We start from the raw sequence: 13,385 nt of genomic DNA, 5'->3' as shown, positions 1-13,385 counted from the left end.
CGTGTGCTAACCCATTATCCATCAAACCCAGCCAAGGGCCATCTGACTCTCTTGGGAAAGACAACTTTGAATAATAATTCAACAGAGACCAGATTAGGGACCTGGTAAAGTTGGAGATGGACTTGTAGAAAATTGGTAAAGCATGATGATGTTTTATTTGTACTTTCTGACAGAGAAATTTACCTCCAGGGCGATAGTTCTATTTCTCTGTAGCACACTAACCAGTTTTATATCTTATTTTGCAATCTCATTCCAAGGCTTTTCCTACTGACTAGTTAAATTCCAATTTCACATTCTCTTCAAATTGCTGCTATTCTGATGATGAGTTAAGTGGAAGTCTATTCATATGAAAAGTATGTTTTCAATGATTTAAGAATTTGTGCTTTGATAATCCCCAAACAACCACATGAGGTAGGTAGTATATCCTCATTTACAGAGGAAGAAAGTGAGTCTCAGAGGAGGCACATTTCCTGCCCAAGGTTATAGAGGTAAGAAGTAATAAATCTGGAGTCTGAACACAAATATGCCTGAATTCTTTTACAGGAACTACAGTGGTAACTCACATATGGATTCAAAATCTGGACTGGAACATCTCCATATATGTAAAACGAACTTTACATATACACTTCAATTATAAACACAAGAGCTGAATATCGAAAGTGACTAACTCTGAATGACCTAAACCTGAGTACTTAAATAGTAATTGAAGATACTGTTTATTAATTTGTTTGGTTTCAAATCTGAACTTTTTAAAATTGGAAGTGTTGAAAGTATTTGCCTATACACTATTTGGAATATTCTCATTAAAGTGTGAAATTCCAATGCTATGCTGGTTTCATTAATGGCACCGGATGATGCAGGGCAAGTTACTTCTGAGGATGGTATAAAAGTCATAGAAAAGTGTCCGGAATACTTACTAGAGAGCCCCTCTTGGACATTTCATGAACATGTCCCTGAGGGTTTGTGAATACATTTGACCAAATTCGCGGTTTTTATCCCACTATAAAGATGCTCCAATCTACTCTGTCTTCAGACCAGTAAAAAAACCCAAACAAAAAAACAAACAAACAAAAAAAAAAAAAAAAGGAGGAATATCAACATGTTTTTCTATTCTACAGGCATGAAGGTGATGTGTTTGTCCTAGCTGAACACACATGGTATGTAGATATCCAGACTTGAGAGTCACAAACAGCTGTTAATCTGAAAGCACCATAGTACACATTGTACATCTTAAAAATGTATTTTGGGAAAGGCTGATCTCACATATACATGCTTATCTGTCAACAAGCATGCTTTTCACAGCTGAGATGTATACCTTTTGATTGCACTCGTTTTATCCACTTGAAGATCCATTCAATGTATATGCAGAATTACAAATTTTTCTCCATTAATAAGATTCTAAAGTTCAATCTAGGTTGGTAAGAAAAACCTCTGTTTGTATTGTGAGGCCTTTGCCCAGCAAATCACAAATTAGACAGTGACCATCTGGCCTGGTTTCCCAGAGAGTGCACCCGTATTTGGTGGGCCCTGGCAGTTGTTTGCCAGAGATTTGAACTGAGGCAATCTGCCCACCTCAGCCCCTGATCACAAACTCTGGAGCCAGCTGAATTTCAGCTTCGGCTGAAGTGAAAAGTAGCTATGTGGTTTAAATTCATCTTGACTCACAGTTTCACTGTTTTATCCAGGCTAAAGCTGCTCACTGTGTCTGTGGTTTTCTTACATAAATTTTCAATCCAGCTAGTGCTATTATACAGTGTCTTTTCCAGCCCTGGTGTTGGGGGTGGATTTTTAGCTCGCATATTTTTTCCAGATGTGATAAGCTCTCCATAGCCCTCTTGGTGAGCAAAAGCATATCCAGATCTTCTTGAGCTTGACCTGCGAGTCTGAGGCCTTCGGCTACGTGAGGGCTTTGCCTTCTTTTGAGCTTTTTGCCTCCGACGGATCTAGAGAGGAAGGAGACCCAGAGTGAGATGATGCATCCAAATGACAGACTCTAGGCCCTGGGCCACTTTATGAAGAGATGTTTCATGAGAAACATCAACCATAACAAAATACCTTCATTGCAAAAAGAAGTGTTTCACCACAAAACCAAGAAATTTTCCACCCCAAAGACTGTAGTGGGCACTGGTCAAGTTTTACTCCTACCAAGAGACTATTAAGTAAGCAAGAAGTATTAAGACAAATTTCATTACTGTCTCCATCTTACAGGTCCATCTTAAATGAATAGGAACATACTTTTATACAGAAGGATTTTCTAACATGCAATACCCAAACACAGTCAGAATACTGATCTATAATCCCAGTCTCCGAACACAGGCCTTTCCCCCTTTCTCTTAAAGATTCTCAAGATCCAATAGTCATTAGTAACTGGACTAAGAGAAAATTTAGAAAATGAGAGTCAGAAATTTCCAACTCTTGTGGTAGGTCAGTATATCATGAGATTTTCAGGGTTTTGATTTCTTTTAGTTTTTTTGTTTGTTTGTTTATTTGTTTGTTTTGCAGCCTTTAGAAGAGCTCAACATCATTTGGGTAGGTTTCCAACATTTCTTTGATTTCCCTGTAAAGCTGAGGAGAAAAAGATCCAAGGTTTGGTGTAAGCTGCATTGTTCTCTGATTCAACTGATCTCTTGGAGTCTGACTTTCATGTCAGGAGAAAACCATTAAAAGCATAAAATCATGACCTGACTACATACTGGAAGAAATGAACATCATCTTCCTTCTTTCAGCTCATCCATCATTTTCTGGGTTTATATCAGAATGAGCTCATGGAGCCAAAGGGAAAGGACAGACCTAACAGGGGAATATGTGAATCATTTCAGAGAGAATCTTCTCATGCTTTGGCCCCAGAATGTGGAGGATATCCTTGCCTCAGTTCCTCTCAGCATCATTGGCCTGGTCACTCACTCCATAAGTGTTTGCCCCCTCCTCACGATGCAACTACAAAAGTGTCTCCCCCTTATTTCTCCTTTTCTGTTTTTTATCTGGTTCCTAATCTAACTTGACATAGTCTTGCTTATACTACTCTTCTCACAAAACACTGAAATATATACTGTTAATCCCTTAGTTTAAGAATTTCCATAATCTGTTCTATTTTCAACTTTGTATTTTCCAATCCAGTCATCATGTTGCTGTTCCCTTTCTTAATCTGTTCAAAAGGTAACATCTCCCCCATGTTTCTGAATCTACTACCACATTTCTACAAAAATTTAGAACTCCTTCACCTGATACATTACTTGTTTCTCTTTTACTGCATCCTTTACTTGCCCCCATTGTCAATAACTTTCCCTATAGTTTGCCTTTGCCTTAGAACAGTTTTGCACTCATATTTAGTCTAGACATTTATCTTCATTGGCATTCACAAAGCTGGTCCATTCAGATGTAGGCAGTTCCATCTACTGTGATGTGATGCCATATACCTATGGGTATTTCTGGCGAGATGTTCATTATCCCTTTCCTAGGTTTCCAATCAGGCACAGAAGGACAGGATTCCAAGAGCCAAGAACGAGCCCTTCAAATGCTCATCAGCGCTGCAACATACCTGGTCACTCAGGGCTGGGCATAAATCCACTTTCAAAAATCTGAATGCCACCACAGGCATAACAGAAGCCACTGTCGTTAAGAGAATAACAAGCCAGATGCACTTCTGGGCCAAAGAATGTCGTGCATTTCCTATTATTAAGGACAAAAATATACACTGTGGTTATAAATAGGACTGAATTATTGAATTAATAGTCTCTTTGTCTATTGCCATAAGGCCTTTTTTGAAATGGTGAGGTTTGGACTACTAGGGAGGACCACTAGGTGTCTTCTCCAGTATATAGTATGCTCAGAGGTGATGGTAAGGCAAGAGTGGTAGGATCATCACCCTTGGGAACTGCCTCATGGTCTGATCACTTGGAGACAGCCAATCAGAACCAAGTATTCTCTGATACAGACTCAGTCCAGCTCACTCAAGAAGCAGAATTCTCTCATCCAGCCTCAAGACCCCTTGACTACAAAGCAGCCATTATTTTTAAAAGGCACATTTGCTCTTAAAGACTCTTGAATAAAACTGTCATATCAAAACTATACAATATATGTCTGGGATGCAGGTACAATCTCAATAGTCTTGGTGACTGGCTATGCCATAAAAGGAGAGCTTTAGCTACTACCTTTACAACTCAGGCAGCAACCTCAGAAAACCTGCCTCAAAGGGACTTGCTGATCTCTCTAACATTTACTTGGTTATGAACAATTCAAGGTTCCAAGGAGATCAGGGATGTTCTTGGGTTTGTGAAAGGAGCATTCCTCTCACTAGGAGGCTTCTGATGCAGCCATCCAATATGCTAGTGCAATACTGTGGTGAAACTCATCACCAAGCCTGAAGCCGGTTTCCTTACTTTATACTCACACCTCATATCCTGGGGTGTTTGTTTAAAGAAAGCAATAAGGGTCAGTTAAGCAGACAGGCAAATTCTACAGAACCATGTCAACCCTACTTATATGACCAAAATAAACATCTGTCCCTGTTGGTTTTCTAGGGATTTGCCACAATACCTCCAATTAGCCAGGTCCCCTCTCTCAAAGTTAAAGTGTTAACCCCATTTGAATGTGTTTGGGGTATGAGGGCTTGGCTACTGACTGGTATGTCTGCACTTTCTGGCTTTGGAGGATAGAATTTGCCCACCAAAGAGCAGTCGATTACAGTTGCCTAGGCAGAAACAAACTTGACTCAATAAATTATATGACTCTTTGAGCTCCTTGAAGCTCAGTACCCCCAGGCACAGTTGGAAAAACAAGCTTCACTTTAAAACCACACTCCTGCTTGCTGCTGGCTACTAAGGAAAAAAATTTTTTTTTCTTAAACCCCAATGTTGATCTAACTTTTGAGAAGTCTCATTGGAGCTCAGTAATTAATTCCTGGAATGGCATGTGTTTAGCTGAAGAGAGTGGTCCCCACACAGACTACTTTCTCCAGTTGAGGCATTCCAGTCTCATTATGCGTGCTAAAATGCTCTCTTAGGACTAGAAGTCTTCTCATCAATGCGCTGAACTTTCAGATTTGGCAACCAAAAAAGAAAAGAAAAAAAAAAAGGAAGGAAGGAAGGAATAAAAAGAAAAAAGAAAAAAAAAACTAAAAATAGTTAAATGTCTGTCTTTCGTAACATGCTTATTCTTATTCATAACCGTCATATTTCTACATGGTTGAAATCTTTTGGTAAACAAAGTATTAATGTTTCATGCTAAGTAAGAGTGGTGCAATTTAAAGATTTCCATAGACATGCAAACTGAGGCAGAAGATGAAAAAGAAGGTTCTTAAGTGTATGTGCGCATTTAATTGGAATTATAATTTCAGGTGCCTTTGCATCAGTGGAAATACATAGCCCTATAGTTGCTCTTATTTTGCCTTCTACATAAGTAAGTTTTCCAAGAATTGTTTTTCTGGATTCCTTAGACTGAATTCCTCAACTGGTGGATGAAAATCTCAGTCCTGCCTGATAAAGCTCAAGAAGGCTGACACTATACATCTCTCTTTTCCACGGTTTGCTGGGATGAACTGAGAAACATCACTGTTACCAACTTATCTTACACATATTAGAGATTTCAAAACTTCTGAGAAAGTATATTAATAGCCTCCTTGTGGAATAAAGCTCAGTGGCCCTCTGGGAATACAATGGTGGCTTACACCATTGTAGTATTATAGAACAGGGTGTTAAGGTATTTTTGGAGTTCTTTGGCTACCCATCTGCTGCTCAAATCACTCTGCAGTGTTCCCAACTAATAATCAAGACACAGTTGCTTGAATCATCATCATCACCATCATTATGGTTAGCATTTACTAAAAAAGTACTATGTACCAGGCCACATGGTAACATTTTATATGCAGTATCTCGTGTATCCCTCACGTTTCCTATGAACATAGAAACTATTAATATCCCTGGTTTAGAATTTAAAACATCAAGGCATGAAAAGGCATCTGCCCAAGGTCATCCAGCATTCAAGTAGTGGAGCTGACAACTGAACCCTGGATGTCTAACTACAGAGCCCACTCTACGTGCCACTTATAGACGAACATGCAGCTTTTTTTTTAGATGGCTCTAAATTATACCTCATTTCTTTCTTAAATAAATGCAAGTGAGTTCTACAGGTGAACTTTGGCAGTGTAATTGGTGATCACGTGGGATAAAAGGGAGAGCCTAACACTTCTTTCTCTTCTTTGTATTATACATGACCTTTTTACAGACCCTCATATAACCTTGAAATATGTGTTATGCTTCTTGTTTGCAAAGGGACAGTCTGTTGCATCTAGGCTGTTGGAAACCTATATGCAGCTATTGTAGTGACTCTTCTCAATCTGGCAGGGAGAGCAGAAACTAATCTCTTGGAGCTCTTCTCAAGCCTGAAAACCTTTAGATGGCTGGCTCAATCCATTCCTAGAGAAAAGATTATTGGTCATCCCTCATCCCACCCAACACAGAAAACATCCCACCCAACACAGAAAAATAAATGACAGCATGACACTAGCCCCCATAGACAGTAGGACTCACTTACCAACGAATGGAAACTGGTTTGGGAAGATGCCAAAGATGCCATTACTGTGCATTGTAAATAAAATGGAGAAATAAGTGGCAATGCTCCCCCAGATGAAGACATGATTAATGATAGTCCAGTAACTGGTATCCAAGGCTATCTGTAAATGAAGTCGAATGCAAAGGGGAGGGCTTTGAGGATTACAAGAGTATCATTTTACTGAGTGATGGTTCCCCAGGACTGCTCTGTGAAGACACAGTTGCACCTGTCTAGCTACCAGCCAACCACAGGCACTCCTACTTTCTGCAAAACATTGGGAACTGACCTGACATTTCTGGTAGGCAACTGACTTCAGAACTTATATCTGCAAGCCATTATATCTGTCAAGGGTGAATCAGAATCAGGAGATAAAATGTTAAACTTCTTTTAAGTGTGAAATAAGAAAACAATGATTTCTAATTTCAAAGTTACTTTCCAAATTGCTCTTAAAGCGTTTCTGTTGGGAAAAAAATTTTTTGCAGTAGTGAGCAAGTGCAACATTTTATAATCCATACATAGATTTTCACAAGACTGCGGTGCCAGGGTGGCTCAGTTAGTTGAGTGTCCAACTCTTGATTTCGACTCAGATCATGATCTCACGTTTGTGAGTTCCAGCGCCACATCAGCCTCTGTGCTGACAATATGGAGCCTGCTTGGGATTTTCTCTCTCTCTCTCTCTCTCTCTCTCTCTCCCTCTCCCTGCCCTTCTCTCTCTCTTTCTCTCTTTCTGCCTAGTCCCCGCTTGTGCTCTCTCAAAATAAATAAACACTGAAAAATTTTTTTCACAACTATTTTACATGGGTATAATCTGTTATATATCAATATTCTTAATCATTTTCATAGTCTTTTTTCTTAAATTATTTAAATAATAAAGAAAATTTTTTTTTATTTAAAAAAATTTTTTTTAACATTTATTTATTTTTGAGACAGAGAGAGACAGAGCATGAACGGGGGAGGATCAGAGAGAGAGGGAGACACAGAATCTGAAACAGGCTGCAGGCTCTGAGCAGTCAGCACAGAGCCCAACGCGGGGCTCAAACTCACGACCGTGAGATCGTGACCTGAGCCGAAGTCGGCCGCTTAACCGACTGAGCCACCCAGGTGCCCCAAGAAAGAAAATCTTTAATTCTCTTTTGACATAATAAAATTCAGAAGCAAGGATTCAGAGAAAAACAAATAGGTTCTGGCAACATTATTTGCATCTCAGAGGCCCCAAGTAGTCCAAGGTTTGCATTTCTAGCGGAGTCTGGTGCAAAACAACTAATTTCTCACTTTCCTGAGGGGGCCCTACTTATACAGTAAACAGATCCTTCTCTGCATCTGCAAAGGAAGACACACTTCCTCCCCTCACTTGAAGGTTACTGTTTTTTATCTTGCCCCATTAAAAAGATGTTGGCAGCCTTGGATATAAACTGCAGGAGTTTTAAAAGGACAGCTTTTTCTTTCCGTAAGAGGCCTAAGAACAGAGAGCTTTGCCATTCATCCTTAACAAAGAGATGATGGTTTTCCAGTTCATTTGGCTGCCAACACATTAGGTCAAAATCCTCAACTGTACCTTCCACCAGCTGTCAATTCATCACCATCAAGAGATACTAACAGCTTGGCCTGTGTGGGTATGAGTAGAAAAATCACAACCAATTAAAGAGGACTCAACTGAAAAGAAAGAAAAAAAAAAAAAAAAAGACCAGGTGGCTCCTATTCAGGCAGAACTAATGGAAAAGACAGACAAGCACTATAATAATAATAAAAAAAAAATGTAATGAGAACTCTTAAGGGGATGCAATTAGATCACGGGGAAAAAAAATGAATTCTGGAAGAAAAAAAGCATTATTCCTGAATTTAAAAATTCAATAGAGAAACCAAATAAGAATAGTCACTGATGAGAACTGAATTAATATTCTGGAAAAAACAAATGGAAATAATATCTCACAACAGAGAGCAAAAACTTGAAGAAATGGAAACCATATGCAAAAAGATATGAGACATGGATGGCAAAATCCATAGATGAGAGACTTATGGGCCCAATACACAAATAATGGCATCTTAGAGAAAAAAGTATGAGAGAGAGAAGTAACAATCAAAGAAATGACAGAAGAAAATTGCTCTGGTATTGTGAACAAACAAGATTTTCAGATTGAGAGGGCACTCTAAATCCTAGGAAGATTAATGAAAAAAGTCACATTCCAGTGACATTTGTGAAGCCAAAAGACAAGAACAGAGACTTGCAGATAGAGACCAGATTACTTACAAAGGAAAGAGAATCGACATAATATCTGAAACTGGGTATAGTGGAACAACATTTACAAAGTTCCTAAAGCAAAAGTCTCTGACTCAAGAATCTCACACCTGTCCAATATATTATTTAAATGTAAGGACAAAAAAAGAAAGTTTTTTTTTTTTAATTTTTTAATGTTTATTTTTGAGAGAGAGACACATACATGAGTGTGAGCGGGGAAGGGGCAGAGAGAGAGGGAGACACAGAATCTGAAGCAGGCTCCAGGCTCTGAGCTGTCAGCATAGAGCCAGATGTGGGGCTCGAACTCACAAACCGCATTATCATGACCTACCTGAGCCGAAGTTGGACGCTTAACTGACTGAGCCACCCAGGCATCCCCAAAGAAGAAAGCTTTGAGCTCAAAAGTATAATATCTCTGTACGCTTTCTGAAAAAATTACTCAAGGAAATTGCTGCAAATAAAAATTCAATGAGAACAAAGACTTCAAAAGAGTGGAAGACAAAGAGCATAAAAATGGTGATGAGATGATTTTTGTACATTTATAGTTGGCTCTATAAAGAAAAAAAATTACAACAGTCAAAACATATGTTAAAGGAGAATTTAGTAACACCATGAAATTACAACTCTAGAATATTAACAAACACAAGAGTTGGGGAGGGGAGTAGGAGCAGGGAGAGAGAAATAATAATACATTTCCAAAATTGTTTAATTTGGAAGCAGATGAGGGAAGGTGTAGACAGGATAGTGAAACGTTTGGTGAAGGATTTAGTTATTTCATTTTGGTATCTCAGTATGGAAATAGAGACTTAAACGACTACAAAAATAGGGAGAACTCACGAGTAAGATGGGAATACAAATAGTAACACTTATAAATTATTTATGACAAATAAGATATTTAAAGATCACAAAGCATGAAAAGGAAAAAGTGGAAATAAAAAAGTATTAAAAGTAATCATAAAATAACATGAAAGGAGCAAGATAAAATATAGGGTAGTAACAATAAAAATGAGTAGTTTAACTCCCTTATCAAAGGACAAAAACAACAGAATGAGAGAAAAAAATGTTGAAAAGGAAGGGATGGGCCTACATTACATATCAGGACTAAAAAAAGCAATAGAAGTAAAACTAATATAAAAAATGAAATTTAAATAAGAACATTTTATCATAAAAGATAAAAGCTACAGAGAACAAATAACAATCAAGAGCCATTATATGGCAAATAATATAGCCTCAAATTATATAAGGTTAAATCTCCTTGAAACACAAGAACCTGATAAGAATCATAACCACAAGGGAAAACTTTAATACACTTGTCTCACTATTTGATAAGCATGGTGGTTCTCTGGAAATCTGTGGCTGACCTGGCATCCAGTCCCCAGTGTGATAAGGGCCAAGCTGTTAAGAGGTAGTTATGGAATTTACACTACAATAGTGCAGTCATATGGTTGCGTACTGTTCCCAAAGGTGACAGGCCTAGCTGTGGCTCTCCCTGGTTCCCTTACCCTCTTGAAGAGTCTGGAGCTACCTAACTGCTTTTAATAACTCTTTTTTAGTTAAACTGAAGAAGTGTCTGTTGTCTGCAACTATGATCCTTTTTGGAAAGTAATATAACAATATTAATGAAATTTAAAATGTACATACTCTCTGATCTATCAATGCAAACAACAAAAGACCATTCTTCATCTGATTAGGTTGTTAGGAATTCTGACTCCAGAAATTTCATTTCTAGGAATTTATCTGTCAGTACATAAAATGTATATACTAGTATATGCATTGTAGCATTGCTTTAATAACAGCAACAACAAAAGAAACATCCTGAATGTCTATCAATAGAGGATTGATAATGATTATAGATAATTATATATATTATTATATATGTTATATATATATTGTGAAATTCTGTGCAGCTCTGAAAAAGAGTAACGTAGATCTGAATATGTTGGGTTGGAAAGCTGTTCAGAATGTCTTGTTAAGAAAAGCATATTACAGAATAATATGCATAGCTATGCTCCTTTTGTCTTGAATACATATGTGTGTGTCCCAAATCAAAGAAAAAAATATGGAAGGAGTTAAGCTATGGTAATCATAATAGTAGTTAACGGGGGAATATGGGGAAGAAGGAGAAGGTGGTTCATTTTATTTTAAACACTTCTATAGTGTTTCAAATGTTAAAAGAAGTATTTTATAATTCAAATAACCAAAAAAAAAAAAAAAGAAAGAAAAAAGAAACCCACAAAACACAACAACCCTGATATTTAAAAAAAAAAAAAAAAAATGTCTCCTAAAGTTTGGCCAATAGCATCAGCAGGACACATAAGATTTATAACTATAATTATAGACCATGGATATTTCATGAGGGTTGTTATGCCAATGACAAGTTAAGCTTAGACAGCAAGGAAAGGATATTAATGCTGCTGTCAAAGTGAGCTTATTCACAAAACTCCTGAAACTTATTATTCTATATATCAGAGACAGCAGTTTCTGATTGAAGCCAAAATTGCAGAGGTTTCATGGTTATAAACATTTATGCACCCAGGTCTGAGAATTCTATGGTAAAACAGGCATTTTCAAGGCTTCTGAGAAATAAAAGTGAGTGTATTGCATGAGTGAGGGGCATTAAGGAGGGCACTTTTTGGGAGGAGCACTGGGTGTCATATGTAAGAGATGAATCACTGGGATCTATTCCTGAAGTCAAGACTATACTCTATGTTAATTAACTTGAATTAAAAAAAAAAAATGAGTGAACACTAAAATGACAGTAATTGAGAATCTACCCATTCCTCAAGTTGAAATTTTGATGTTGAAAGAGGATCTGTGTGTTTATCATCTATTGAGTTTCTCTCCCACTTTATTCAAGGGTGATACTGGTGTCCTAGGTATCTCCTCATGGAGGATAGGGTTGACAGTGAGTTCCCTGTAGCTACTATGCCTTTGGGGAGGCCCACAGCTTCCACTTATCCCTATAAAGAAGGGAGGTCCACTTGGATTTGGAGCTGGGCCCTGAGATCAGAAGATCTGTGTTCAAATCTTGGCCTGCCACTCTCCGTGTGACTTGAACTGTGGCAAGTCTATATATTTTTTAATATATAACTTTTTAAAAAGTTTATTTTTGAGAGTGAGTGAGCAGGGGAGGGGCAAAGAGGGGGGGGGAGAGAGAGAGAGAGAGAGAGAGAGAGAGAGAGAGAGAGAGAGAGAGAGAGAGAATCCCAAGCAGGTTCCACATTGTCGGTGCAGAGCCTGATGCGGGGCTCAAACTCATGAACTGCGAGATCACGACCTGAACCGAAATTAAGTCAGACACTTAACCAACTGAGACACCCAGGCACACCAGCAAGTCTATTTTCTTACCTATAGTAATTGTATCCATTTCAGAGACCTGAAAAGAGGATTAGATGAGATAATGGGATTATCTGAGAAATAAATCATTTGCATGATAAATGCTCAATTAATGGGAGTTGTTACTCTGAAAATCAGAAGCCCTGACACAGGCAGGTGGACCAAGTTTGCTTTCAGTAACTCTAGCCTCTCCTCTCTGTTCTTCCAGATATTATCTTTTCACCAAATGCCAATGCTTCTAGCTTTAGGACTGCTTGCTTGCCTTTCTTTTATTTTATTTTCTTTCTCTTCCTTCTTTCCCTCCTTCTTCTCCTCCTCCTATATAGACAACAAAGTATTTGACATCGTCCTTATACTCACTCTAATCTTTGTTCTTATACTTCCTGAAAATTAAAATTTGCATTTTAACCAGTCTTACTGTAGAATAAAAGACTTTGCTCCAGACAACACTGGAGTCAGAGAGGTCTGGTTTCCAATCCTGGATCTAGGACTCACTTTGTGACTTCAGGCAAGTTGCTTAACTTCTCTGAGCTCCATCTGTAAAAGGGGACAATAAATAATACCTCCTGCATAGTGGCACTGAGAGGATTAAGTATAACGCATGATACCACTCCTATCACTGTGTGATGATGACACGGGTTTTGGAAGGCTTCCACCAAGGACAGGCCTGCTTTGGCCATCTGGGGTAAGAAGGGCATGTATGTAACTAAGACAGGAGGGACAGTTGGATACTTCAACCAAATTATTCTCACTTCCTTTACTCAACTTTATTCTTTCTTTCTCTTATCTTTCTGCCCTTATATCTATTCCACAAATACTTATTTTCGTCTGGCACTACAGCAGTAAACAAAGCATGCCAGAAATTGGAAACTGGTATCCATTCTCACTCATACCTACTCTGCTTCCAAACCTCCACCTCCAGCCTGGATATCTCCTACGTTCTTCTCTTGTCTGTCCTCAGTCTCCTGGCTGTTTCAGGACCTTCCAGCACTCAGCAGGGGGTATGGGTGAGGGCAGGGAGAAATCAGGTACAGGAGAAACCTATGGGATAGGAGTATGCGGTAAGATCTAGAGGACTTCAACTTGTACGTGGCGAAGAGGCACAGCCACCAAGTGGTGAAATCCAGCACCTCATCTTTAGAAGTACAACTCTGGGTGTGTTTCCCAAGTGTGCCTAACTACCCTATAAGCCCAGTAATAATTGTGTTGTAGGAAATGCTTGCCCCATGTTTTTCATGGTTCATTCACAAATGCCTTTACTGAA

The 13,385-nt window shown here is 38.5% G+C and overlaps 1 protein-coding gene across 21 annotated transcripts in view; it reads right to left on the bottom strand.

Annotated features, from left to right (window-relative positions):
• Window positions 1-697: 697 nt before the first annotated feature.
• Window positions 698-13,385, bottom strand: part of ATP8B4 (ATPase phospholipid transporting 8B4 (putative)) — a 257,258-nt gene continuing 244,570 nt past the window's right edge. For 17 of the 21 annotated variants that reach the window (XM_058737764.1, XM_058737779.1, XM_058737777.1 and 14 more), the window contains 3 exons: window positions 6,532-6,670; window positions 3,539-3,669; window positions 698-1,943 (listed from right to left, as the gene is read on the bottom strand). In XM_058737764.1, the coding sequence (XP_058593747.1) occupies window positions 1,662-1,943; window positions 3,539-3,669; window positions 6,532-6,670 (552 nt within the window). In that variant the 3' untranslated portion in view covers window positions 698-1,661. Of the gene's footprint in view, window positions 1,944-3,538; window positions 3,670-6,531; window positions 6,671-6,835; window positions 6,891-12,133; window positions 12,162-13,385 lie in introns of those variants that run through there. The other 4 variants (XR_009264158.1, XR_009264157.1, XM_058737780.1 and 1 more) reach the window with 4 other exon arrangements.

The sequence above is a fragment of the Neofelis nebulosa genome, chromosome 7, assembly GCF_028018385.1.
Source record: "Neofelis nebulosa isolate mNeoNeb1 chromosome 7, mNeoNeb1.pri, whole genome shotgun sequence".
In the NCBI taxonomy this organism is placed as follows: domain Eukaryota; kingdom Metazoa; phylum Chordata; class Mammalia; order Carnivora; family Felidae; genus Neofelis; species Neofelis nebulosa.
The sequence above is the reverse complement of the archived record's forward strand: the minus strand, read 5'-3'. Positions and strand labels throughout refer to the sequence as shown.